At 43.3% G+C, this 26,842-nt stretch overlaps 1 protein-coding gene across 8 annotated transcripts in view; it reads right to left on the bottom strand.

Annotated features, from left to right (window-relative positions):
• RYR1 (ryanodine receptor 1) overlaps nucleotides 1–26,842 on the bottom strand; it is a 1,068,376-nt gene that overhangs the window by 300,837 nt on the left and 740,697 nt on the right. For 5 of the 8 annotated variants that reach the window (XM_069206982.1, XM_069206985.1, XM_069206986.1 and 2 more), the window contains exons 70-73: nucleotides 19,980–19,994; nucleotides 7,507–7,677; nucleotides 6,904–6,963; nucleotides 6,122–6,259 (exon numbers count right to left, since the gene is read on the bottom strand). In XM_069206982.1, coding sequence (XP_069063083.1) covers nucleotides 6,122–6,259; nucleotides 6,904–6,963; nucleotides 7,507–7,677; nucleotides 19,980–19,994 — 384 coding nt within the window. The remainder of the gene's footprint in view (nucleotides 1–6,121; nucleotides 6,260–6,903; nucleotides 6,964–7,506; nucleotides 7,678–19,979; nucleotides 19,995–26,842) is intronic. The other 3 variants (XM_069206983.1, XM_069206987.1, XM_069206989.1) reach the window with 1 other exon arrangement.

Raw genomic sequence — 26,842 nt, 5'->3', positions numbered from 1 at the left:
AGCGATTGAAACGCAGAGATCTGCGAGCTCAAGCATGCATTGTGATTGGCTGGCCAAAACCTGAAGACAAAGTGCCAGTGGCCACTTTAGGATTCGGGCAGAGGTGTAGCTTCAGGGGGGATGTTTAAGGTGTTCCACCCCCCCCCAAAAGAAAATGTACCCTGTAGTAAATAGTTGGGTACAAGTGCTTTCAGTCTGGTATGGTGAGGTACCTGTCGGATGTCACTTTGGATTTTCACATATAGACAGACACACACACCCGCTCCCTTGTCTCTGTTTTGAAGGTCTCAAAAGAATGTTGGTTAGTTTGAAAAATATTGTGTTTTAAGTACTCCTAACGCACTGTCCCTTAAGCCCCCCTCAAGTCTTGCTTTTTCATATAATGTATTTTCACAAGATACTCTAGCGTGATTGTTGGGAAATCTGAAGTTTACTCCCGCAATCTTGGTTAGTTATAGTTAGGTCAGCTTTTCCATAGAAAAGGCGTTTTTTAGTTTGCTAATAGCTTTGCTGCTGTTTGACAAATCTTCACCAGTCTCTACAAAAAAAGCAAATTCACTTCAGCAGCTTCCTGGAAAGTTTTGGGGTGATCCATCAACCCGGGGCTGAGAAAAAAGGGGGTGCCTAAAGCAAATTTCACCATGCATTTTCCATAGACTTCTTTAAGCAGTGCTATTGCAAAAACTGCTGAACAGAATTACACCAAATTTGGCAGGAAGCTAGATCTTTGTTTGCAGATTGTGCTTTTTGGGGTTTGATGTAAATCCGTTCAGTAGTTTTTAGATATCAAGGTTTTAAAATATTTGTATATGTGGACAGCTCGGCTTGAGGGACGCTCCAGAGAGTCTTCCAAGCCCAATTTTTTAAAAAGGAGTGCTCTGATTGGCCTAGGGAGTTTTTTTCCCTTGGGCTAATTTGCTCCCACCAGAGTCAGACTCCCGCATGAGCAAGTACTCTAATTGGCTGCCAGTAACATGACAAAACTGTTGGAGACAGCAATTACAGGACTTGGGGACTTAATTCCCTGTCCTGAAGTTAAAATAATTAAAAAAATGTAATATGAGGGGGCAGGGTAGCAATACCCTGCCCCATAGGCCCTGTGGGGCGGATCCCCGGCGGAACTCCCCTGGCCAGGTTTTACAAAAGAAAATCTGCAGTTTTTGCAACAATCCCGTGGGAAAGCAGCAAACAAAATGGTGCCTGCCATTTTTATTAAGGATAGGGGCATGTGTACAGCTCCCCTCCGAGAGCCCATTTTGGGACCTGGGGATACCATCCCCCTAGTCTGGGTGTAATATTAAGGGGAGGGACATGGGCCTCCCTTTCCAAGACCTTTGTGGCCCCGGAGACCCCATCTTCTGGGCTCAATGTATTAATTAAGGGTAGAGGGCACTCAGACCCCTCTCCAGGCCTAAGGAGGCCCTGGAATCCCATCCCCCAGGGCCGAATTGAAAATGAAAGGGGTGGGGGGGCACATGGACCCCTCCCTGAGCCTAAAGAGGCCCCAGGGACCCCATCCCTCAGGGCCATATTAAAACGAAAGGGGAGGGGGCTATGTAGCCCCCTCCCCGTCTCTTAAAAGGACCTGGGGAGCCTATCACACAGAGGCCTCTCTCTAAACAAAAGGGAGGGGGGCTGCATGAACCCCTTCCTGAGCCTTTAAAGGTCGCAAGGACCCCACCACCCAGGCCGGCTCACTTACTGTGTCCCGGGCACCCACCTCTGGGACACAGTAGTTTCCCTGTCTGCATGAGGGTGGACAGGGAAACATGTGTTACCTCCCGTTTTGGTGGGCCTGCTCACTTTCTGTGTCCTGGGTGCCCACCCCTGGGACACTGCAGTTTCCCTGTCTGCATGAGCATGAGCAGGGAAGCAGGGAAGCATGTGGTAGCTCCCATTTGGTGGGAGCATTTATAATTCTCCTGCCAAACGGAAAGGAAACTACGAGGGCCTGGCTTAGAGTTTGGTGGGTGGGTTACTCCATCACAACGGTGAAGGCTATCCCATCCACCGAAATATAAATCCCATAGAATATAATGGGATTTATATTTCAATGGACAGGATATCCATCACCGTTCAGAGAGAGTAACCCCTCCGCAAAACTCTAAATCAGGCCCTAAGTCTGCTCCCATCCTGCGGGAGATTTAAAAATGTCCCCGCCAGTTGGGAGCAGACTTGTGTCCTGTATTCCTGCCCGCACTGATACAAAAAGCAGCTGCTTCCTCCAGGCAGGAGCAATTCTGGATTCCACACCATGCGGGGAACCAGCTAGGGCCGCGGAGGCCTAGGGGCTCTCCTGCAGCCCCCAGTGTGTGCTTGGTGGGTGCCCACCCAGGGCAGCCACTTATTTATATTGGAGTTCAGGGGGATGGGATCCCCAGGGCCTCAGAAGGCTCGGGGGACGCGTGGCCCTCCTCCCCTTTTAAAAAAAAGTACACAGCCCCAGAGGATGTGAATCCCAGAGCACAAGAAGGCTTGGAAAGCGGGGGCATGGCCCCCTCCCCTTATTTATTTTATTTAGCTCCGTGGATGGGGTCCCTAAGGTCTAATAAAGCTCAGGGACAGAGGCAGTGGGACCCCTGTACTATTTTTTATTTGATTTGGCCCCTAGGGATAGGGTCCCCAACACCTGAGAAGGATCGAGGAGAGGGGCTGTGTGACCCCCCACTCCCCTTTTTATTATATTTTGCCCTAGGGAATGGGGTTCCTGAAACCTAATAAGGCTCGGGGACAGGGGCTACGTGGCCTTCTCCCCTTAAATGTTGGCCTTGAGGAATAGATTTCCAGGACCTAAGAAGGATCGAGGAGGGAGGGCTGCGCAGCCCCATACCATTTTGTATTGTATGGCTCAAAGAGGGCGTTACATGCCCTCCTCTCTTGTTAAGTTTTACTTGGCCCAGGGGGATTTAGTCCCTGGGTCCTTTTAAGGCTTGGGGAGGGGGGCCACGTGGCCCTCCCCCTTTTTATTGGAACTGACCTCGGGAAATGGGGTCCCAGAGCCAATTAAGGGTTGCAAAGGACAGCTGCATGCCCCCTCCCTTACTATATATGTTTTGGCCCAAGGGGAGGGTCTCCCCTTGGCCTAAAGGCCAATTGGACGCTGCACATGCCAAAGACTGTATGGTGTGGGGTTGGGAGCCTGTTGGGGGTTTGATCACAGGCCCGTGCCGCAGGCCAAGCTGTGGCTAACCCCCTGCTGTGCATGGCCAAAAGCCATGCCCAGTGTGGAATTTTTTGCCTGTGTGTGGGGGGTGGGTGGGCTGCCACAGGGACAAAGTCTGTGCGAGCAGAGGGTTGGCTTACGTATAGTAATAAAATATTACTTTACGTTAAAAATGCATATAGAAATTCACAGGAAAAAAACAAATGGTTGTCAAACATTATTGTTTCGATTCTGAGGTTAGGAGGGATGGCCATTTTGCACGCTCAGTGCTGCAGGATTTCTTGGTTTGACCATTCAGGCACCCACCTCCGGAGGTAGTACTGCTTTGGGACTCTATTCTTTTAGTGAGGAATCCACAGGTAGGAGTATCTATCAGAAGAAGTTACTTATCTTCGGTAACGCTTTTTCTGGTGGATACATTAACTACCTGTGGATTCCTCACTGTCCCACCCGCCTCCCCGTTGCCTGATTGGTCCTGCCACGAAATCCGTGGGTGAGCACTGTTGTCTTGTGTGTATATATATATATATATATATATATATATATATATATATATATATATATATATATATGCTTGGTTCATGTATATAGTTATAGCATGTATATATGTGTTTCTCTGCTTTTGATAATTCAAGTACACATGATTGAATTTGACTGACATATTTGGTTTCATATGGAACAATTATTGCTGTTAGTTTCTTTTTATTTTTATTGTAATAAATGTTGCGTTTTCACTTAATTTGATGTGATTATGTTCTCTTCAAGGTCAATGTTCACCAGTTCGCCTCTAAGGCATGTAAAAAAATGGTGATAACTGACGTCTGCGCGTCGACGAGGGCTTCTTATTGCCTGGATGATGTCATACGGCGTCGCTTGGAGTCGGGCAATTGTGACATCATCATCGACATGCAGAGCTAGAAGATTTCCGTCGAAGCTGGCGCGAGGGGGGAATTCTTTTAGTGAGGAATCCACAGGTAGTTAATGTATCCATCAGAAATAACGTTACTTTAGCCTTTGGTTTTGTAATAATATATATTAGTAGTAGTAGTAGTTAGAGATTTGGTGGGTCCGAAAGGCAGACTATACAAGGAATTGCTGTAGTATGCCCTTCCCCTCACGTGGAGTCCAAAAGAGTGGTCCCTGGCCCAACTGTTTACTTGAAAAAGAAAAAGGTTGAATAATGCTTTATTTAAAAGCAATCACAGACAAGGGGCTCTGCTGACCCAGGCAGGCATCGTCCCTGTGATGACAGTGATTCATTGTAGGGCCACAATTTACAACCTACAAACTGGAATTTTGTGAACCATCATGTTTGCACATGTTGGTTCGCCCAAAAAAAAAAAAAACATTTGGTGAAAGCTGGTACACAAAATGTGACCACTTTTACCAGATGCATTGTATGAACATAAGGCACCAAGTTCAAGTCCCACTGAGGAAAAAATAAGGTGTTGACAAAATAAATGTGTGAGTCTCTTCAAAAAATGAGCAACCACCAGTGACCTGAATAAGGACAGTGTATCTGGCAGGCACAAAAAGGCTGACAAGGCTGCTATATATCCTTTCACTATACCAACACCCCACCCTTATTGGGCCAAAAACAATTCAAACAACAGTATTTTGGCTAAACATGTCTTCGCCATTATAGACCTATAGTCTGTGGTAGTGGGCTATACGGGCCATTAAAGGCCCAAGCTGAAGACCAGTATAGCCCAGCTATGGCAGGTTATAAGACTATTGGAACCTTCTACCACTAGAGGACAGAATAAATAAAACAAAGGCCTCATGGAGCCCGAGGCTCGGCTTTGTGAGTCCTTTGTTCACAGCTGTTGCTGTGAGGCAAACTTTGGAATGTTGTAGATCTGGGCTTTTACCAGCCATTAGAAGCCTCGAGCACTCCATTGTCTTCAATGGAGCTCTAAACATTCCAATGTTCTACTGTTGTTTGAAAACCAGAAAACCGGTGGAAGATAGAAGGCACTCAGATGGCTTTGCTCAATCTCCAGATATGAAGGTAGAGAATATGGAGATTGGAGTGTGGAATCTCCCCTCCTATTGGGAAAGGAGATCCACTCTGAGTGGAAGATGAAACGGAACACGTAAGGAGAGTTGAAGAATGTATGTGTACCACAGCCTTCTAGGCAATGAGGATGGTTTAGGCCTGGTATTGGAATATCTTTCTCTGAACGAGAAGATATAATGGTATGGGAGGAAACACATAATGAGGCACAAACTTCTACTTCAACTGAAACCCATCCCATCCAAGAATCCCTGTAATGGGCACTGGAGGGCACAGAACATTGCGCTGTGACAAGTGGCAAAAAAAGGTCCACCTGAGGAATGCCCCATGGGGGAAGAATCCCTGCACCAACTCTATTCAGAGGCCACTCATGATCAGTGAGATGTCGATGGCTGAAGCTTTTGGCTCTGATATTCAGCGAGCCGGCAAGGTGGTTAGCAACCATCCAAAACCTGTGTTGATGCACCCATTAACAGTCTCAGAGCTTCTCAAGATAGAAACTATTGATAACCATGTGGTGGTTTCATTTCACAAAGGTAAGTGGATGACAGGTATCCATGGCCTACCATTTGTGGTATTGACTGATTGTATTCAACATTTACATTGAACCAGTGCTTGAAATGCAAACCAGAAGTGCAGGTACATGTAACCAAATCACCTGCTTGCTTCTGAGAAGTGTGGGTAATCTCTAATTGAAAGTAATAATACATCCTGCTGTCAGGTACTCTCACTCTCAACATAATGAAGTACAGGTACTCAAAGCCTGACAGTATCAGCCCATATAAAGCACTGCACTGAACCACAGAGATAATACTTTTACATCCTGTTCTTTTCTCATACAACTGCCCCACCCTTTGCCAGCCTCACACCTCAAGCACATGGGCATTTCTCTACGTTGCAATAGAATGAGATGAGATTGCAGGTGGTGATTGAGACCTTACCAGTTCCAGGTGATACAGAACGGCAGAGACCTCCTGAACACGCTTGACGATCTTTTCAGGTTTATTGCAGTCCTCAGCTTTCCCAGACATCTCCTTGTAAAGCGCCATCTGCCAGCGCATTGATGAGCTGTTCTCACACTGGAAGTCAAAGCCAGAGTCAGTCCTACCATTCTGTATAAGTCCTCAATCCCTCCATCAGCACTGCTACTGCAAAAGGTGAGCTTTTTGACCCATTACGCCATTATAGTTGCCAGAGATGGACGTTTTCCTTCCTAAAGGCAGCCTCTGCCAAAGTTAGTCCCGCAGCCCATTCCTCAACAAAGAGGAGTCAGACAACATGCCCATTAAGTGCCATCCTCAGTTCTGCTGTTGTCAGAAACAGCCTGCCTCAGTCCCTGACCTGTCAGTGCTGCAGTGCTGCAGTCATACAGACCCTTACAGAACCTTCCTTACAATTTTGAATGAACCGATAAGACACTATCAACCCACTCTCGACATTGCCATGGCATAGTTGGCCCTTCTCTGCCGTTTTCATACCATTGCTTTTGCCAAACCCCAACAGTGCCTTGCCTTTTTCGGTTACTAGCAGATTTTCTCTCAGATCCTTCTTGGACTCTGCCCCTGCTATTTTTAAGTCCTTCAGCCCCTCCCATATCACTGCCAAGCACAGAAATACCGCCTTGAGCTCTGTCCCTGAAAAGTCACCTTACCCCTTCTTCACAACTGCTACTGCCAGAGATATACCTCTGCATATTGTCTTCTTTGCAAGCATCAGAACGTACCTTTCCCTGCAGGTGAAGGTTGTTATTCAGGAACTCTCGCACTTCTTCATCAGTGTCTTTCTGTAGGTTATAAAGAATAATGCATCAACTTTTACAGTAGAGTAGAACTAAAGGCTTGTATGTGGGAGTCACTAAGATTGGTGAAAAATATAATAAGTGAATCTAGTGATTGTGCACGATGAAGCACGAAATTTCCTCACTCCCCTGCAAAATAATCTCCAGAGTATAAATCCTAGATATAAAGTAACCTCTAAACATTGAGATTTTCCTACCATTCGTTATTAGCTGAAGCAGAGAACCTGGGTCTCACCCTCAGTCGGGATGAGGTGCTGCTCCAGAACACTACCTTCCAGAGGAATGAGACACTGTCCCTAGAGAATCACCAGTAAATTGACACACTGGGTGTCTAACGGGTATTATTAAAGGATATTTGACACATTAGCAAAATGAGGCACAGATTCCAGGTACTGCCTAGATGTAATGAATGAATAATGATGGACGACACCAGTACCTTGTGACCTAAATGGAATAAAACCCTTTATCAGTGTGCTCCCCAGTGAACTGACAAGACCTTCCCTCCCGCTGTAGAAAAAGATACTGTACCAGGGAGTAGCGGGTCTTTGCCAATGTGATGAGCTCCTGGTCAGTGGGAGAACACATGTTGAGACCGATAGGCAACATCTTCTTGAGTGTGGCAACAATCAGCGACGTCTGTACCGAGTAACGGTCCCCTCGACGCTTCTTCTTGGTCCTCTCTTGGTCTGAGCCACCAGACTAAAAAGCAAAACTGGGCTCTGAAGGTGACAAAAACACTTACATCCCTTCCTCTTCCACCCTCACATCTCCCAAGCATGCACCATGCCCTTTGAGAGAACCCACAAGCAGTACATTTAACTACAAATACAAATGAATGACAGATATGCATCCCTAGCACATCAAGCCTGCATTTGCTTGCCTGCTAACACCGCCAAAATCACGTGGTTCAGCTTTACTATTACTTTCACTCTTCTGTTGCTAATGTATTTCTCCAAGGTTTTTCTTATTCCATTTTTTGGTACAAGGGCAATCTGGGCATTTGCAGGCATTATATGAAGATAATTTCCTATGTTACTCCTACACTACCGTTTTCCTCGTCTCCAATACTGTTTTACCCTGGCGACAATTTGCTGCATTGACTGTACCCTGATTATTTACTGGAAACGTTTACATGCCTCAGTCATGCCCTCTACTTAGTCATATTGAATTCTGCAATTGTCAAATGCATAATTTTGCGGACTGTTAATACAGCCACGAAATACAGAACCAATTATTTTGAGAATTTCCTTGAATAGTAAAAGTGTGGATATTGCTTTCTATCTTGTTCCAGTCCTCAGTCCATCCCTTGTGATCTAATTGTTTTCTCTTCTCCACTCTCCTCTTTCTAGCTCTTTCCGTGCCTATAAATACATGTTCATTATTTGTCTTCTTTCATTCCTCCCAATCCACCACTCTCTCTAATCAGCACTTGTTAGCCAACCCTCTTCTCTATGTCTTTGTTTGTACATTCACCTTTTTCTCCACTGACCTCTACCGTTTTCTCTCCATTCATTCAATTTTTAATTCAAACACTGTTTTTGAATAGCATTCTATCTGACAATCATTCTTTACTCTCACCTCCTGTCCATCCCAGTTCATTTCTATCCCTCCCTCTTCCCCCATCTGCCCATCCATCTAATCTAGTCTTCTTTCACTTTACCCAAATTCATCCTGTTTGTCTTCCCATTGCATAAAAAAACAATCCTGGGACTGGACTGTGATACACAAAGTACGACAGAAGAGAGCACAATAGTACCTACAAGTGTAGCGGTAAAGCCAGCATGAAACAAAACAAGGTAGAGAGAAAGAGATCTAGACTTCACAGAATTCTATGGAAAGTAAAGAAAAGGTTAGGACAGTGTGGAGTTCACAAAAGTTAAATTTAGTTTAAGACAATGTAGAAGAAATCAGCAGAAAGTAGCAGAAGAGTTTAAAATGGAGCTTATCAATGTAGAAGAGAGCAGGTTCTTCTGAAAAACATTGCATGGTCTGACAAAACTATTTACTGCCTTATTTAAGAGTATTTAGACTATAATAAACGCTAAGGAAATCAATATTTCTGGAGAGTGAATGGGGGTTCAGAATAGCAGAAAGCAGTAACAACAATCAGAGAATTATTATAGAAGGTAGAGATTGATCAGTCAGTGGAATTCATTACTCTACTGATTACTGAATTATGACTAATTGTAACGGTTTGAGTTTGTAATTTGTAAATAAAACATCAGGGTTTGCAAATCTACCACTCTCTGTCATTCTTTTGAGGCCTAATTTGCTTCACTTTGTTTTATGTATTTGATTTGTTGAGCCACGACTCAGTCCAGAAGTAAAGGTCCATCTTCTCACGGGCAGCTTGTACCTCAGTTTGCAACATATATCTGCACAGTGAAAATTTGCTGCATCAAATGCAAACTTTGTTCTTCCAGTGAAAATGTTCTTCAATTCTGTTACTTAAATCATTTAACAAATGTGTTTGGATGTCATCCTTAGGTCCTCGAAAGCTTACCTAGTATACCACTGCTGCCTTTCATTTTCATTTAGTCAGATACTGACCCATAGTTTTCATATGATTAGGAAAGTATGCAAGAGTTAAGAAGACAGATGTTAATAAATGGTGAACACCTTTTGATAAAGTACACTGTGATACAAGAAAGTGAAATGTAGCCTAGGAATCACAGAGAAAACAAGCATTTGCAATGCAACGGGTCTCGCGGTTGCTCATGTTAGAGCTGATAGCATTGTAAACTCCTAACCCGACTTTTCACCTATCGGGCAAAAGTGCTTTTATATACGTAACCCGAAAAAGTGCAATTAACTATGTAAAGCGCTCGACTTCTGCCAAGCGAGATCGCGCTCGTAAATTAGAGAAAAAGAAGTCCACGAGCCCGATGGAAAACAGCGAGCCTTGCATGTTTTCTGTACTTAGTCGCTGCGCTCGAGGAGGGCTAGCCACCGGAAAAGGCATGACTTATGCGTGCCTTCGACTAATGAAAGCAAGCAGATTTTATTAGGCAAGCCCACGAACCAATAAAAAACACTGACGTGACGTTGACAGGGCTCCAAGCCCTTTTCTGAACACAAAAGAGTCTTGCTGCGATACGCATGCGCGAGTGTATGCAACGCAGGCTAGACCCTAAAAAGGTAAGTAAAGGGATGTCTGGAAAGGTAATAATTTAAGACAGTACAAAACATGCTCTGCAAAATACAGCAGCGATCCAGAAAGTAGAGAGGAGTTCTGCGAAATACAGAATGGCCTAGGTAAGAGAAGAATAGTTCTAGAATGAATAAAACAATGTTTGCATGCAAAGAATGCTCAGTAAAGTACATAAAATTCACGCAAGTAGACAATATGTGGGGAAGTAAACTAGCAAACAATTAGCAACATTCAGAACAGGTCAGGTAAAAATGTTTCAGGTAAAGAGAAACAGCGCAGGAAAGTGGAACGTAAATTTGGAAGGTAAAAATACAGTCCAGAACCCAGCACATTAGCAAAATATAGGAAGTACAAATTTGAAAGCTGATAATCTCTCAGTAAAATGAAGGAGAGTTCCGGATTCAGCATTAATCAAAGGAGCAGCAGTAAGTTTACAAAGGTGACGGGTAGCTCGAGAAAGTAGTGGATAACTTTGGAACTGAACAATTATGCGGAAAAGGAAAGAAAATCGTGGTAAAATACAAAACGGTATAGAAAGTTAGAAATTGACAATGGACTGAGGGCCTTAATTACGAGGCCCTAGCGGTACACTGCCCCACCGAAATGTCATTTATTTTGACGCTCTGGTGGCACAGCATGCCAGCCCAAATTTACCAGGCCACGCAAAGGCACCGTGACTGGCTGTTCATGGCCTTGTAAATATGAACCCCTTTCATGCATAACACTGCATGAAAGTTGTGTTCCATGGGTGTTGTTTGGGCTGTTTCCAAGCAACACCCATGAAACCCAAAGGAATCTGATGCATTCCCACCACCTCAGGGGAGGTGTAAGAGTGACGCAAAAAGGAGAAATATCTTTATTTCCCCAGATTTTTTCCTCTTTCTATGTCAGGCACCACTTGTGATTGTTTCTGTGCAGGAAGGTGTCCCTTCCTGTACAAAAATATAATCTCCATAATGCAGGAATCCTTGCATCATGGTGCAAGGGTGCCTGCTTGGCAGCAATTTGTGTGCTAGCAAAGGGGAGAGGACAGAAATGTGCAGTATATGTAGATACAGCACATTTTTCCACAGGCCTTGTAAATTAGGCCCACAGTATCTTCTCCAGGAATTTTAACTATGCCCAACACTTGAAAAGTGTGAGGGGTATCTACAGAGCTGGTGTAATGTCCAGCTGAAATTGGCCAAGAAAAGGGCAATACCTCAAGTGAGATTTAAAATGAGTAGTGAAGTGTACTAAATTGAAGTGGCATAAAAACATATCAGAAGCAGCCTTAGCCAACAAAATGCAATCATATTTAGAATTTTTGCTAGAACATAAGATTAGAAGAATGACATTTTTCTTAAGAGTAGGCAGCCTACCACTAAAAGCTAAAGAGAGGCTTGGGTGGGTTTGCCCTATGATCAACAGCCAGGATCGGCTTTGCCAATACGGCAATCTGGCAGTGCCTGAAAGGCTGGTCTAACAGGACAGTGAGTGGGTTGTGTTTTTCACTGTATGTGGGCCTGTTTTATGGTCTGGTGGGCCGTTTTTTTAGGTTGCAGCCTACCAGACAGCACAGCTGTCTGGTTTGCTAAAGACATCTTGGGGACTTTCAGAAAGTTGCCTAGGAATGCATACCACTTAGTGATTAGCATTGGCTTTGTGGTTTGTAACTCGCACCTTCTGGTGTTCCGTTTGCTGGCTTTAATTGCTTTAGGCACTCCAGGTTCAGTTTGTCCCTCCTGTTGCCTAAACTCTGTTTTCTGTTTCCTTCCACCAACTTGTTTTTTTCTAACAGGCATTTAAATCTTGTTATCTCGTCACATTTGCTGTGCATTCAAAGACCGAGGTCAAATGTCAGGTGATGCCTTCCAAGGGCGCTTGTTTCCTTTTCTTTCTCTGACATTCAAGTAAGAGGATTTATGTGACAATTTTGCTGGATACTGGGGGTATGAAAGAGTTTTCTTCTAGCACACAACGTTTAAATGAACTGTGTAAGTGTTTCACAATATATCAGAATTATGAACGCACAAGTTAAGCACATTTTTTGTGTGTGGGAAACAAATAATTTGATATGATCAAAACGAATCATTAACTAGGTGATGCAATATCCACATGTTTTTGTCTGTGCATTGTATTGGTGTATTAGTAAAATTGTATGTCTGTGCAAATGTAATGCTCTTTTCAATTGAACATGTGTTGTTTGTAATGGCAATGTGCTACCACACAATGAATATTCCACTCTACGCCACTTCACTATACTCTGCAGCACTCCACACCACTGCACTCTACTCTGCATAACTCCATACCACTGCATTCCACACCAATCTGCTGTATGTCACTGCACTCTACACTTCATGCTATTCCTCTCTACTCTACCCTGTACCACTCTACTCTATGACAATGCACTCTTCACCATTCTACTCTACATCACTGCCCTCTTCGCCATTGCACTCTACACCACTCCAGTCTAGGCCACACCAATCTACTATGCACAACTCTACGTTATACCACTGTACCCTATGCCACTCTGCAACACTGTACTCTATGTCAATACTCTCTATGTCAATGACATTACTCTGTAACACTCAACTCTATGCTCCTGCACTCTACGCCAATCCACTGTACGCCACTCTAATCTACTCTGCACCACTGCTCTCTATGCCACTGCACTCTACACCACTTTACTCTACGCCACTACACTCTATGCCACAGCACGCTACTGCACTCCACTCTATGCTACTTCACTCAACTCTGAAACAATCTACTCTACGCCACTGGACTCTACCACTCTACTTCATTCTGTACCACTCCAATCTATGTCACTGCTCTCTACACCACTCTACTCCACTGCACCATTGCAATATGACACACTACTCCGCAACACTACACTCTTTGCCACTGAACTCTACACCACTCTACTCTGCACTACTCCACTCTAGGTTTCTGCACTCTATGCCACTGCACTCTATGGCACTACACTCTACTTTGCACCACTCAATGCTACTCTACTCTGCACTGCTCTACACCTCTGCACTCTATGCCACTCTACTCTACATTCTACTCCACTGCATTCTATGGTACCTGACTCTATTCTGCACCACAGACCTCAGTATCACTCAACTCTATCCCACTTCACTTTGCACCACTCTACGCCACTCAACTCTGCGCCAGCCTACTCTACACCACTCTAGTCTGGGCCACTCCACTCTTCACCACATCACTCTGCGCCACTTGACTCAGCACCACTACAATCTGCGTCTCTCCACTCTACACCCCACTATGCACAACTCTAATCTATGCCACTGCATTCTACGATGCTGCATTGTACGCCACTGAATTCAATGCCACTGCATTCTACACGACTGTACTCTGCAACACACTACACCAATGCACTCTACACCAGTCCACTCTACTCTATGACACTCCAGTGTATGCCCCTCCATGTGACTCCACACTGTGCCACTCTACTCTACAACAGCCTACTTCACTCTTCACCATTCAACTGTGAGACACTCCACGCCACTCTCCTCTATGTCACTAACTTTTAGTCACGCTGAACAGCAGCCACGCTGGGGGACAGCATGGCTAAAACACACTGGCAAAGCCAATAGCCCTTACATAGACGAGCCCTATTGGCTTTGCCAATGCTTGTTACTGTTGATTTCTCTGATATTACTAAAGACTTTGCATGCTACAAGCAGAAATCCCTGCAGTCTTCCGCACCTTGCAAATCACCAACATAGCTTAGCTTGACAAGTTCAATACTCCCTGATATGCGACTGTTGGCCTTTTTTTAAGCTAGTTGATTCGGTAATGGGGACCACTTTTAATTTAGTGTTCAGACCTTTTTCTGCCTCAGGCCGACCCTGTCAACAGCTGCAAGGTCTCTGTGATGCCAGTGTTATTTTAATCTTGCAAGGCCTGATTTACAAAGGTAAATTTACACTTTTATGTAAGGTTACTATTTTTTTGGTAGTCACAAACTGCGTATTTATTTTGCTAATAGTAATTTTAGGACTGCGGAGACTCCGCACATAAAAAGATAAACCTCTCCTATCTTTTTATGTGCAGTCTCCGCGATCATAAAATTACTATTAGTAGAATTAAACTCGCAGTTTATGAATAACAAAAAACAGTAACCTTAGTAAAAATGGGAGTTTACCTTTAGGAATCATGCTCAGTGTGTTTGACTATTCTGCTCTAAGGTGCAACAAAGTGTGTTCCTATGTCCGCTGTTTTGAAGCATGCAGTAAAATAACTAGATTATTTCATTTTAAAACGTTTTTTAAATGCACATTAACATGTAGAGTTTTATTAAAAATCATACTGTGCACCGTATTATGTTAACCTCAAAAGAAGTCTACCTAAAAGAATGCACATGCTTGTTCAATTTTGCGCACTAGAATTACAAATTGTTCTACAGCTACGTGTGCTGGTTTGTATAACCAAAGACTCAGGGACCCCTCTCTCTGGATGAGCATGGAAGAGGCTCTATGGCCTAGCCAATGAGAGAAGGAGGCGGAAAGGACCGGAGTGGGGGGTAGCAAGTGATACCTTGAGCTCCTGCCACTGTTCATGCTGCTAATCTGGTCCGGTAGACTACTGAACCTGCAGTCTGAGCCAGAAGTCTGAATCTCTCCAATACACTGAGCCCGCCAACCCTTGCTATATAATGGCTATCCTTGGGTATGTATGGGTGCTATAATTGTACATATGGGGACCAGCCCTAAGCATATGCAGCTCACTTGTGGTTTCCTTGGTTAGCTGACCACTCCTCATGGCTGTAACTATCTCTGGCATGAGACAGCGTTCTATGCATAAGGTGACTATCCCTGGCATCGGGTGACTATAATTGGCATGGTCATTATCCATTGTACATGGTAGGCACCTCTGGCAAAGGCGTCATGGCATCTAGTGGCAACCCTTGCATCTGGTGAATATCTCTGACACCTGGTGGGCACTGGACACTTGGCGAACAGCGATGGCATGTGATAATGAGTCATGCTCATACGAGGCATTATATATTCCACATGCTGGAGTACTAGTTAATGTCATACTGTTTGAGGAAAAAAAATATGACAAAAAGACTCGTCAGGGTAAGCGCTATATAAATGCAATTTAAAAAGGAAAGCTAAGTTTGGCAAAAAACAGGTTGTGCATTTTCAGAAAATGGAAAACTGATGTATTAGGACAAAATCTGTGCATTTCCAAAATACATTTTAAACTGATCTAAGAGTAATAATTAATGTCTAGCTAAGGGCACGAATTTTGAAATTTCAACACGAATGATTGCTCTTGGTGAATTTCCGTCACTCATATTGAGGGCCTAGGTGTTCTAACTGAATAAATCATTTATCTGAACCTGAATGTTAGCTATGTTAGGTGTGTGTAACCTGCATTAGCCTGTAAGATCTGTTTAATCTTAATGGTTGCTGCCTTGAGACGTGGGGAAATCTAAAAGTTATGAATTTATACTAAAAGACTTACTTCTGGCTACTAATCTTTACTGTTTGTATCATTTAATTGTCTTAATGTATTTGTAGTTTCCATAATTTTTTATACTGTTTAAGTGGTCTGGACTATCCACATTTTATTGTTTAATAAAAAAACACCAAACAATCAGACAGAAAAAGGCAAGCCAAAATGCTAACTCTGATTATTTGAACTGCCTGTAAAACATATAGATATTTAGCATATATTTTAAGAAAAATGTACTCAGAAATTGGCCGGTAAACCAAAAGATTGTATTCTTTGTTTTAGGGAAATTGTACTACTGAATGCAGTCTTTCTTAATTGGAGAATCCCACCATGAACCAGAAATTCATGGGACGTGGTGGCCGGTGAAGCATTAAAGTTCAGGACGTTGCTGCAGGTTTAGGATTATAAATAACAGTTCTACGGATTTAGACATAGTAGAAACAACAGAACATTTCCACAAAGGGGGAATTAATTCTGGAAATTAGTAACAGTTTAGGACAGCAATAAACCGATCAGGGATGTAGCAAATATCGAAGAACTAAATCTGTCCAGAACGATTAATGTGTCTAGGAAAGTATTTCAGGAAAGAACAGAACAAGACAAAATAGTACTGAAGTGAGAAGTAAAGAAATTACACTACAGAATACGGAAGACAGAGCTGAATTTTACAGAATGAGACACCTGCATATTTATAATCACACACCATAAAAATGCACATAAACACACAGCACAGGATGCTACAGAGACGAAACTGGCTAATGGATGGAGGGTAGCAGGACTGCCTAGTTGAATATGAACAAGCCAGACAGAACATTGCTTGCAATATGGAACTGTAGAACATACAGTAAAACTCACGAAACAAACGTTAGTATTGGATGGATTAATGAGGTACATGATATTAAGGAATGGTAGATGATATACAAGTATAACAGATCTGTGCAATATAGGGGAGGGTGATAATGGCCAAACAACAACTATAGAATGGATCAGGATTGAGCCAGGGGACAAGCAGTACAAATTATACAATACAGTCTACAAATGTATGAGCTAACACAAAGAAACACTCATGTTTTCCTTTTAGATCTTTTCCAACTAGGTAGGTGGGGCAAGGAGGAGAGCACAGAAGAACCACCATTATTAATAAAAGACCAACAGCATAAAAACGAACCTTGATTCCCACGAACATTGGTCCACCTGACTTGACAGAAACGTCCCTACTAATCCTAGATTAATTCTATCAGCATACACTTGACCCATCCGAATTTTGGAGTGATCTAAGATTTGAGAAATCCTAGAAGCTGTAGGCAATTCAGGTTTGAGGTGATTCAACCGCATGCTCTGCCATCCCAACACAATTCTGGTAAATGTTTTGCATGGCAAAGAGGAATTAAAACCACCACGAAATTGCAAATTCATGGCAGGATGCATCTCAAACCACACCAAACCTAAATAAAGGGATGATGTAATGTAACTCGAAGTATTTGTGGCACCTGCCTAATCGTAAGAATCTCAGCAGCAGATTCAGTTAATTATTACTTCGGACTCATTCAGAAGATGTAGAATATAGCAAGATCAGTACAATGCAGAAGACTCAATTTTGCATGTTTGATTGTAAATTATTGCATCCTACTGTAAGCAGGGGTCTCAAAAATCTTGAAGTGCATTGTCGATGTAAGTAGTGTTGACACCAGCTCAGTGTATACCCTTCCTCTCTGCACCTAAGACCAGATGCACTGTGCTAGCACTTAGCTTTAGAATCCCAGGTATCCCAAAGCCAGTAAACTGGATAATAAGAAATCAAGCTCAGCATTTTAACAACAAAGATAAGAAGCTGTACAAAGAAGAAAACATCAACATGAGCAGCAAAAATAAAGCAGAACATGGAACTAACGTTTGACCTTGAAGCACCAAGCAGAAGCATTTGCCATTTCTATTCTCTGAAGCTCATTATCCCCATATTTAACCTCATCAAAGTCATCATGGATTTGTTTTCTAGCGGATAGGGTAACAAGCACTGCATTATACTCTTTAAAAAGATGCTTCACATGCTCATTAGAAAACCCCTCTACTCCGGCTTTGGCACTGAGTTGTTCCAAAATGTACAGATGCCACTGCCATCTGTTCCACTCTGCTGCTCTGAGGCCCCAGCAAGGCTGCACACTCTGCTACCAACACATCGGAGCTTCAATGTGTTGCCCTTTATTGGCATCTCCACATCGAGCTTCACTCTGCTCTGCATTCAAGAGGGAATGTCTTCCCAAAACCCCAAGATCATGCAATCTCTTCACCCCCCAGTAGGCCACTCCAATTAAAACCTTCTGTCTCTACATTCCCCACTCCCCATAGGTGTATATAGGGTAATATATGGAAGAATGGACAGGTGAAGGATCCATAGGAAATGATTAGTTGATGATGGAAAAACAAGTGCCCTGAAAGTGTGAAACTCCCCAAAAGACACCTCCTTGCCTAACGTCAAGATTGATGCCCACAACAAAGAGCTAGCTAAGAGGGATCTCTATGTCAAAGATGTGTATGTGGAAGTAACACATTTTGTTAAATACTGAGAAGAGGGTTTTAAGGTAAACAACTGTCCATGTGCGTAAGCAGAAATGAGACAAAGGAATGGAAAGGAAGTTCCACCTTTTCAGTGCTGGTCCTTCTCCCTGGAACAGACTTCCTCAGACAATCCTCTAATCATCTTTACAGACTTAGGAAATTATTTAAAATATATGTGTGTTTGAAACGCTTCCCATGTTAGAGCTGGTCTGGGGAGATTCACGTTGGAGCATCAAGAAACTATTGAGTGTACAAGTACTTTAGAAAAAATGCCTAACCCCAACCAATCTGATCAAACCTAACCTGACCTGACCTGACCTAACCTTACCTACCCTTATGAAGGACAGGGATGTTGTTGCAAGAGGCCCACAATTTGTGTCATGTCTAAAATATTTCAGAGTGGCAAAGAGAGCACTATTTGTGGGTCAGTCTGTCCAAGTGTGCATGGCTACTAGGCACTGAGTAAAAGAGCGTTTCTTTGCATATTACGAAGCCAAACAATGCCCACCTGTGGAAGGCAGAGAGGTTTTTGGGGAGCACAGAAACTGCATGAATGTGATACACAGAACACATGAGGGTAGGATAAATGCAGTACTTTGGAGGTGAACAGATTTTATGTGATGGCATATCTATGTGGGTGAGGTTAAAATAAACTGTACCAAGACCTCCATGTTTCCAGTGCAATATTTTCATTTAAAAAACTATAGTAATCTGGTACATTAACTTAGTTAAATTTTAGTGCAACAAGCCTACAACGTCAATAGGTTTGGTAAATGAAAACCTCAAACTGTAACTTAGAGTCCACAGTGACATGGAGGCATGCTGAACCCCTACAGATGGGCCAGCTATGGGTGGCTTCTTTGAAAACACCTAGTGGTGGCATACAGCCATTCTGTGCAAGGTCTCAAAATATATATTTGTGCTTGCCAAAGAGACCCTGTGGGTGACAGAGGGACCATCTGTCAACGAGAGATATATCATATGGACCATCTATAAGTGGCAACCAGGAAAAAAAGGTTTACAATATATGAATATAAAAAAAATTGAATGTATGGGCAATGACAAACCATCCATGTATGCTACACAGTCCATCTGTGGGCATTTACTCGTTAGTAGGAGGAAGCAAGTCGAACAGTGGATCTGAATAAAGGCTCAGTGTTGTGAGTACAGTGCTCTATGTGAAAGGTAAACAGTACATACGTAGATGTCTGGAGCCTAGTTATAGAGGTGAAAAGTACGCATCTTTGAAGAATCAATGGCAGTATCTAAGTGGATATGTTTCCACCAATGGATAGTTAATAATCTATTAATTAAGATTCAGCCCACAGCCTTGCAACTCCCATATATCCCCATAAGTAGCAATAAAAAGACTGAGCATACGGAATCCTTCCTCGGGTTGAGCAATGATTCCTCAAGCTGTTTGCATGTCTTATGTTTCAGTTCTCAGTTTATCTCATGCCTGCTTCAATCATTTATATAGGAAGGCAAAAGAAGCTATGATATAAACAGGAAGTCTTGCATGTTAAAAAGAGTTGTTCCATTTCACTCAAAGTTAACCTCAATGTGCTGATGATTTCAGTTGTCTGTGGACCAAAACCGACTGACTTAATATATGTACTAGCAGGGATTTGTTTTTCCATTTCATTCCATCAGTCTACCCCAGACAACAAAGGTGTCACTGATCCCTTCTGCCTCGCCCACCCAGCAAGCTTTACAAGTGGAGGAGATGGTGAGGGGGGAAGAGACCCATGGGAAGATGCTCCATGCTGACTGCGCGGCACACACAGCATCCATTAAAGAAACAACATGAGAAAGTTGGGATTTTTCTAACCTGGCTTTCTCCAGACTACAAACAAAAGAAATAAAAACATAAAGGGAAGAAAGAAGGTTAAAATTCAGACACTTCCACAAGGAGACACAGTATGAATTCAGACCAGGAAGAAGTTAGGTGTTAATTTCCAAAAGGTATAAAAATAAGCATGTACACACGAGGGATAGGATCAACATGACATTTTCAGAATGAAATTTCACAGAGATCAGAATTCCTGTCCATCGTTTCTCAGACAAAATGAATACTTACCTGCAAATATACTTCTCTGGCAAGTGTATTTTCCTAGAGAGACAAGCACACACAAAACGTTCCTTAACAGGTTACAGCGTTAGTAACCAATCTTTGTATTGGCACCTTTATTTTCGTTTGGACTGTCATGACATGAAAGCTATACAATCCATGCCAATTCAGTTTTTTTCTATGAAGCAGCTAAAAATCCATATCATCTCACTGTAAGAGGAAGCTGTAAAATAAAAATATGAACCGTCATCTTCAACTGCGTATTTTTTAAATCACCTTAAAAATCACCCCTAATAGCCCAAGGAGATCCAGATTAGCAAAGGATGACCTAATTGTCGTTCGTTTTTTTCTGGTACAGATTCTGAGGGATTCTTATTCTGTGACTGGGGCTAAAGCTTGTCGGGCCCTATTCCCCTTCGCAGCAATGGAAAAGGCTGTGTTCTTGGTAACAACACCATTTCCTTTCCAGACAGATCCTTAACAATACTTAAAATTACCAACTTGTTTTCGATTTTTCAGGGCAGAACCCATAAGTAAAGAGTAATCAACGTCTCGGGACCAGGCTGTGAAACTCTATCCCTTTTCCACCTGATTGTATGAGATGATTAATGGTTTTAGAAAAAATAAAATTCCTCATCAGTACCAAGACCTTCCTTAGTTTATCCCAGATAAGGGGCTGTTAAAGTTGCAATAGGCACTGCCAAAAACATTTTACACACTTACTCAACCATGTACATTTCTAGAAAAAAACACACACACACGGGAGTACCACTGCTACAGCTGGGTAACTGCTGTCTGTCCAGCTTCTGTGCGGCTGGTGCTATGTGAAGTATCAATAACAAAAATATCCTCTGACATAAATAATGCGGGAACGATATTGATTTAAAAGTATCACTCCATTTGGTATGCAATTTCCATTGCTAACTCCAGTGGGGCGATGTTTTTGTAAATTATATTTAGGATACAATATTTAAGTCGGACGATATTGAGGCCGCCATATTCTGGTCGCGTACGGTTCGTACCATTCCGATACAGATGCACAAGCTAATCTTAATAGCGGTGGCTATCTGAAGGAAGAAAAAACTTGAGGAATGAGTTAACTCTAGAAGACTGGCAAGCGAAAAAGCAAACTACTGTAGACAACTGTGTAGGAAGCAACGGTCAGCTGAAAACAAACTGCTGGAAAGGATACTTTCAGTTTCGACTAAATGCAAACAAAGACTCATTAAAGGCAGCACACATCCTACACCCAGTGAGACATCTTGACCAGTAACTGACAAGTTGTAAATCAGCATGAATTTTCTTGTGTTACCCTTGTTGAAATAGGCATGATATAATGTAACTAATATAAATAATGTTGCTACGCTGCTTACAACGCTAACAAGCATTTACAATGCAACGGGTCTCGCGTTTGCTCATGTTAAAGCTGATCGCGTTGTAAACTCCTAACCCGACTTTTCACCTATCGGGCAAAAGTGCATTTATGTACATAACCCGAAAAAGTGAAATTAACTATGTAAAGCGCTCGACTTCTGCCAAGCGAGATCGCGCTCGTAAATTAGAGAAAAAGAAGTCCACGAGCCCGATGGAAAACAGCGAGCCTTGCATGTTTTCTGTACTTGGTCGCTGCGCTCGAGGAGGGCTAGCCACCGGAAAAGGAATGAGTTATGCCTGCCTTCGACTAATGAAAGCAAGCAGATTTTATTAGGCAAGCCCACGAACCAATAAAAAACACTGACGTGAAGTTGACAGGGCTCCGAGCCCTTTTCTAAATACAAAAGAGTCTCGCTGCGATACGCGTGCGCGAGCGCATGCAACGCAGGCTCGACCCTAAAAATGAGCCGTTCATTTATAAATTGCTTAAATCCGCAGAGTTAATGACTGGATCAGAAGAGTGGAAATTTTGAGCATGCACAGAGACCATCTAATGGAAGCCAAAAAATTTACATTCATGGAGAGATGTGAGGTGCCACCTCATCGGTTCACTCACCTTATTTTCTATGTGTGCCTGACTTATCTGCAAGCTAATCCCTGCTCTAGGATTTGCCTTCTGAATTCTCGATTGACTTAAGCAAATTGTGTCTCAAGATTTGCTATGTCATGGAGCTTTATGGAAGTACCACCCACGCAGAGGGTCCGTTTCAAACTATTTTTCTCATGATTTGATCTAACTGAAAGTAGCCCAAGTTTTTTCTATGCTATGTTTTCTCTTATAGCAGTCTTGGTAGTTATTCTGATGTACTCTAAAGCAGACCTTCTACTGCTGTGCAGAAAAGGGTGGAGGGCCTTGGTGATGCATTCAGCTATTTTTCATAAGAAAAGACATCCCTTTACACCATAAACCAATTGGGATACAGCAGGATAACCTGAAACAGCACAGTGTTTCGAGATTCTCATCTGCCTTGTTCTCAAAACATTGCCAGCCTTTGGAGTCCCTCACATCTCTTCCATCACTTGGCCATAAGCCATAGGTTTTTGCATTGTACCCATGTGCCAGCGCACAGGCACTCATTGTTTCTACCCTGCCGAACGAGCTTCATCATTTCGGGTGCGCTGTAGCCCCTCCTCCTTTATCTAGCCATCCCTGGCCAATTCTCGGGCTACAGGCTGCTGCCCCTGGTGCCACAGGACTACCAATAGCTCTTCCTTTTTCCCTTCATTTCTAGATTTAGAATGTTACTCAAGTCTCTACAATGGCATATATGTCCAGAGTCGACCGCAGTCCTCATTAGCAGATCGCTTGCAAGCCCTGTGCATATCTCAGTATCCTGTGTAAACCGTTATAAAAAAGGAAGGACGTGTGTATTAGCGAAAATGAGGCAAGACTGAGGACTTGAGGTTTAGATAGGCCGGGAGTGAAGTAACTTCAACTTCATGGCATGAGTCAACAAGCATAAACTTTTAAATCCTAGAGTGGGGAAATTTCTATTTCACCTATCTTTTAGCGATAGACTACTTCTGCCTTCCTTTTCAAGGAGGTGTGCCTATCATAATCCTTCCCTTATTACTATACTATTGCCATAAAAGAAGAAATGGGAAACTTGACTATCCTTGAACTAAAACTAACTATACCAATGCTAGCATTGATAGCTGTCATGGGGAAGCTTCCAAGCCTACTCCTACATCACCCCAACTTCTCCAGGGACCAAGTTCTGAAGACTGTAAATGGTTGTAATGGAATTCAACTGTCAATTAGAACACACCTTTGAGACTGTCCTAGAGTACCATGACCCTTCTCATTCTACTTTGTCTCTCACCTTTTCACTTAAAGGAGCAAGGTTAATTGAGCCTTCTTCTGGGCAAAATCACACCCCAGGTGCCCCATAGCGCTTCTAACCATGCCTGCATGTCTCCCAAGGTGGACAGAGATTGTACCTGGTCTGTTACATACAAGTTTATTGGAAACTTAAGCAACTGGACCTTGTCTACGGTCTGCTTCAGTAGTGGTACTAAACAGCCTTAGGACTCGCTTCCATCTGAACTTGGTGGTTGCTACTCCCAACATTGACTCAAGGCATTGTCTTATTCATCTTGATTTTGAGGGCCTCAACTCATCAACGTAGGCAGCAAGTGAGGAGTGGGATCACATTTGTTCCCTTTCATAAGAAACAGTTTTTTGCTTTGCCCAGGTGCAGTTCCATCTGAGCTCCCCTGCTCTATCCGTCCCCGCTACTCTGGATTTGGATGGGGAACTTATTTTGACTCTGGTGATCTCTAACACCCTTGATCCAGGGAGTAGTCACTCACGAAACATGTGACTGGTGTGGGTGCTACAGCCTCTAAAGTTTGTATGGTCAGTTGTAACTTCAATGACCACCTTAAAACAGCTGATTTGCACAGGCTTCCAATTTCAGAGCCTTTTAATTTAAACCCATTGAACATGTTGCTTCTCTGGATGTGGGCAAGCTTTAACTAACAAGTTACTCACCTTCGGTAAAACCTTCACTGAACGAGACTCCATCTAGCTGTGGATTTCTTACCTTAAACTATTCCCCAGGCATCAGACTGGATCCAGAAAATCTTGAGCAGCACCTCTGCACACTGGTAGGTACCGTCTAACTGCTCCGCGTCAGCGTTGCCAACACCTGAAGCGAAGTGTGTCATGCCTACATAGTTGCCACTCCAGCGATCTGACACCAGTATCTTTTCATATTATTTCTGCCCCAGAAGCACAGAGCCACATTAGAAAGCCGATGGACCTCTGGGCAGACACTAAGAACCTACAGGGACTCTTCTAGATAGAAAAAGCCATTTGCAGAAGCAAGGATGATAGGTGAGTTAGCAAGGAATCTGCTGCTAGATCGAGCCACTACCAGATCAGGCGTAACTAAAGGTAAATAACTTGTTCATCTGAAAGAGACTTCTATCCACAGATTCCTTACCTTAGGATAGATGACCAAGCAATGCCTCCCAGGAGGAAGGCCTGCAAACAGATTCAGATCAAGAAGTTCTAGAGGACCGAACCGACAAAGTGCCCATCATGATGAACCTGACTGTCAAGGATGTAGTGTATAGTAAATGTGTGGAGATTTTCCCACAGAGAGGCCAGATAGAAGTTCAGGACTGGGACTCCGCAAGCTGCATCAGCTCAAGATAAGGTCCCACTGTGACATCACAAATGTGGCATTGACCAACCTCAAGGCTAGGCTGGCAGAGGAGATCATATGTTTCCTGAAAGCCCCAGTCCTTTTCAACTACCTGTCTGAGGAGGCCATGGGGAGTGCATTAGGGTTGACTTTGTTGACAGAAGCTTGGACCACCACATTTCAGGGGTATAATGTTGTGTAAGGAAAACAGGAATGCTAGGAGTAGGTTTGTGATGTCTGGACACCTGTCGGTTTGCTGGTGGAGAAAAGCAAGGTTTAGAGTAAGGGCCCAATTTATATGTTGGAAGGAAAGGAACTCTGTTGCAGAGCAACAGACTTCCCTCCACGCCAACACAGTGGTCCTCCCATCTAATTTAATTTTGGCAAGAGCTTAAGTTTGGCCATGGTACAGACCACTACATCCCTGATGTGGCTAAATGTCTGAGTCATCAGAGACATTACTACATGTCCGCCCACCCAACTTAGATGGGCACATGGGCATTTTGTTACTGTTCCGCACCACCAAGTGCAACCTGGCAATAAGGGACAGTACAGCTGTAATAATGCTTGACCAGGTGTATCTTCAGTGTTTCAGAAGAGAATTTTTTTCTTTACAAAAAGAAAATACCTTTCCAAGTGGTTTTTTTTTTTTAAGAAAAAGAAAATACTCTGCTACAGGGCTGCATCCTGCTGACGCAGCCCGTAGTACAGAGTAAAATGCATTGACACGAATCGCCGTATTGGCGGTTCCCGTCAACGTTTTTATAAACGACTGCCTGTATAGTGGTCATTTAGAAATGAGGCAGGGGGCCCTTCATCACATGAAAGGAGTAATTTACTTTGTCCCATGGCAGTACAGCAGGCCGCTCACCATGATTTAAATCATCATCTCCTTTATCACCTCAAAGTGATGGCAGATTCTGGTCAGAAACAGAACCAAAAGCCAAGGGAGCAGTTGAGGACCACTAGGTAGCAACAAAAGTGTTTTGATTTATGGGGGCCTTGTGCGGTAGAGTGCGGTCAGACAGCAACCTCAGCTGTGGTTGGGATCAAGACAGCTTCAGCTTGGAGTTGGACACCAGAGTCAGCAGAGGATCAATTTCCGGCACTGGCAATGTGGGAACTGGCATCAACAAAGAAAGGATCCGGGTAGGTCTTGGAGCCAGAATGGGAGTCAGCACTGGAATTGGCGCAGAACCTGAGCCAAGTTGGGCTCAAGGGGCTCAGGTGGCACCCAGGGCAGACATGCAAGTGAAAACCTGGCTGGAAGCTGCAAATCCTAGGGGCTATAAAGTGCATCAATGGGAGCTGGAAGAGTGTCATAAATATGCAGCATGACCTTCTTAAAAGGCCTCATCGTGCTGCAGCATCATTGATGTACCTGGAAATGTGGGAGCATCCAGATCAGCTGTGGAATCAGCCCCTCAATAAGGGATCGGAAGTAAGATCAAGTGTGCATGAGAGTACATTTCTCACATGCATTGGAGTTGTGCCCGAGCCCAAACAACAAAAGCACACCTTGTGCGGGTGTATTACCAGCACCTCTTTACAACAGTCATGGCATAACTTAAACCCCATCGATTAAGAGGGGACATCGTTCCCTTCCACACTGAAATTCAGTTTAGAAAAAATGTGTCAACTGACGAAAAAAAGGGAGCAGATCTCAGGATCCGAATTCAAAGTTGTGGGAAGAAAGCAACTAACATCAGTACGCAGTAGTGGTGCTTATATGGAGCTCTGCACCACTTCCAGGGCAGAACATAGGCAACATGGAGCTGCATGGCGCAACCTAGAAGCCTGCAGAAGCAGTGCTATGAAAACCTAAAGATCCAATCTGCCACTTCAGGGATGGAATGAAACTGCAGTTAGAAGTATCCATCAGAAAACTCTCATTTTTAATCCCAACCACACATCCTACTTCCATCCAATCCTTTCCATTAGCAGGCATATTCGATGAACTATTCTTCATATTAGGCTGATACTGAACTCGTTATAAGTTTACCCTCCTCATAGCAGGCTAAGGTAGCTTGCCTTTCA

This window comes from Pleurodeles waltl, chromosome 9 (genome assembly GCF_031143425.1).
Source record: "Pleurodeles waltl isolate 20211129_DDA chromosome 9, aPleWal1.hap1.20221129, whole genome shotgun sequence".
NCBI classification, from domain to species: domain Eukaryota; kingdom Metazoa; phylum Chordata; class Amphibia; order Caudata; family Salamandridae; genus Pleurodeles; species Pleurodeles waltl.
This window is presented reverse-complemented; position numbering and strand designations above follow the sequence as displayed.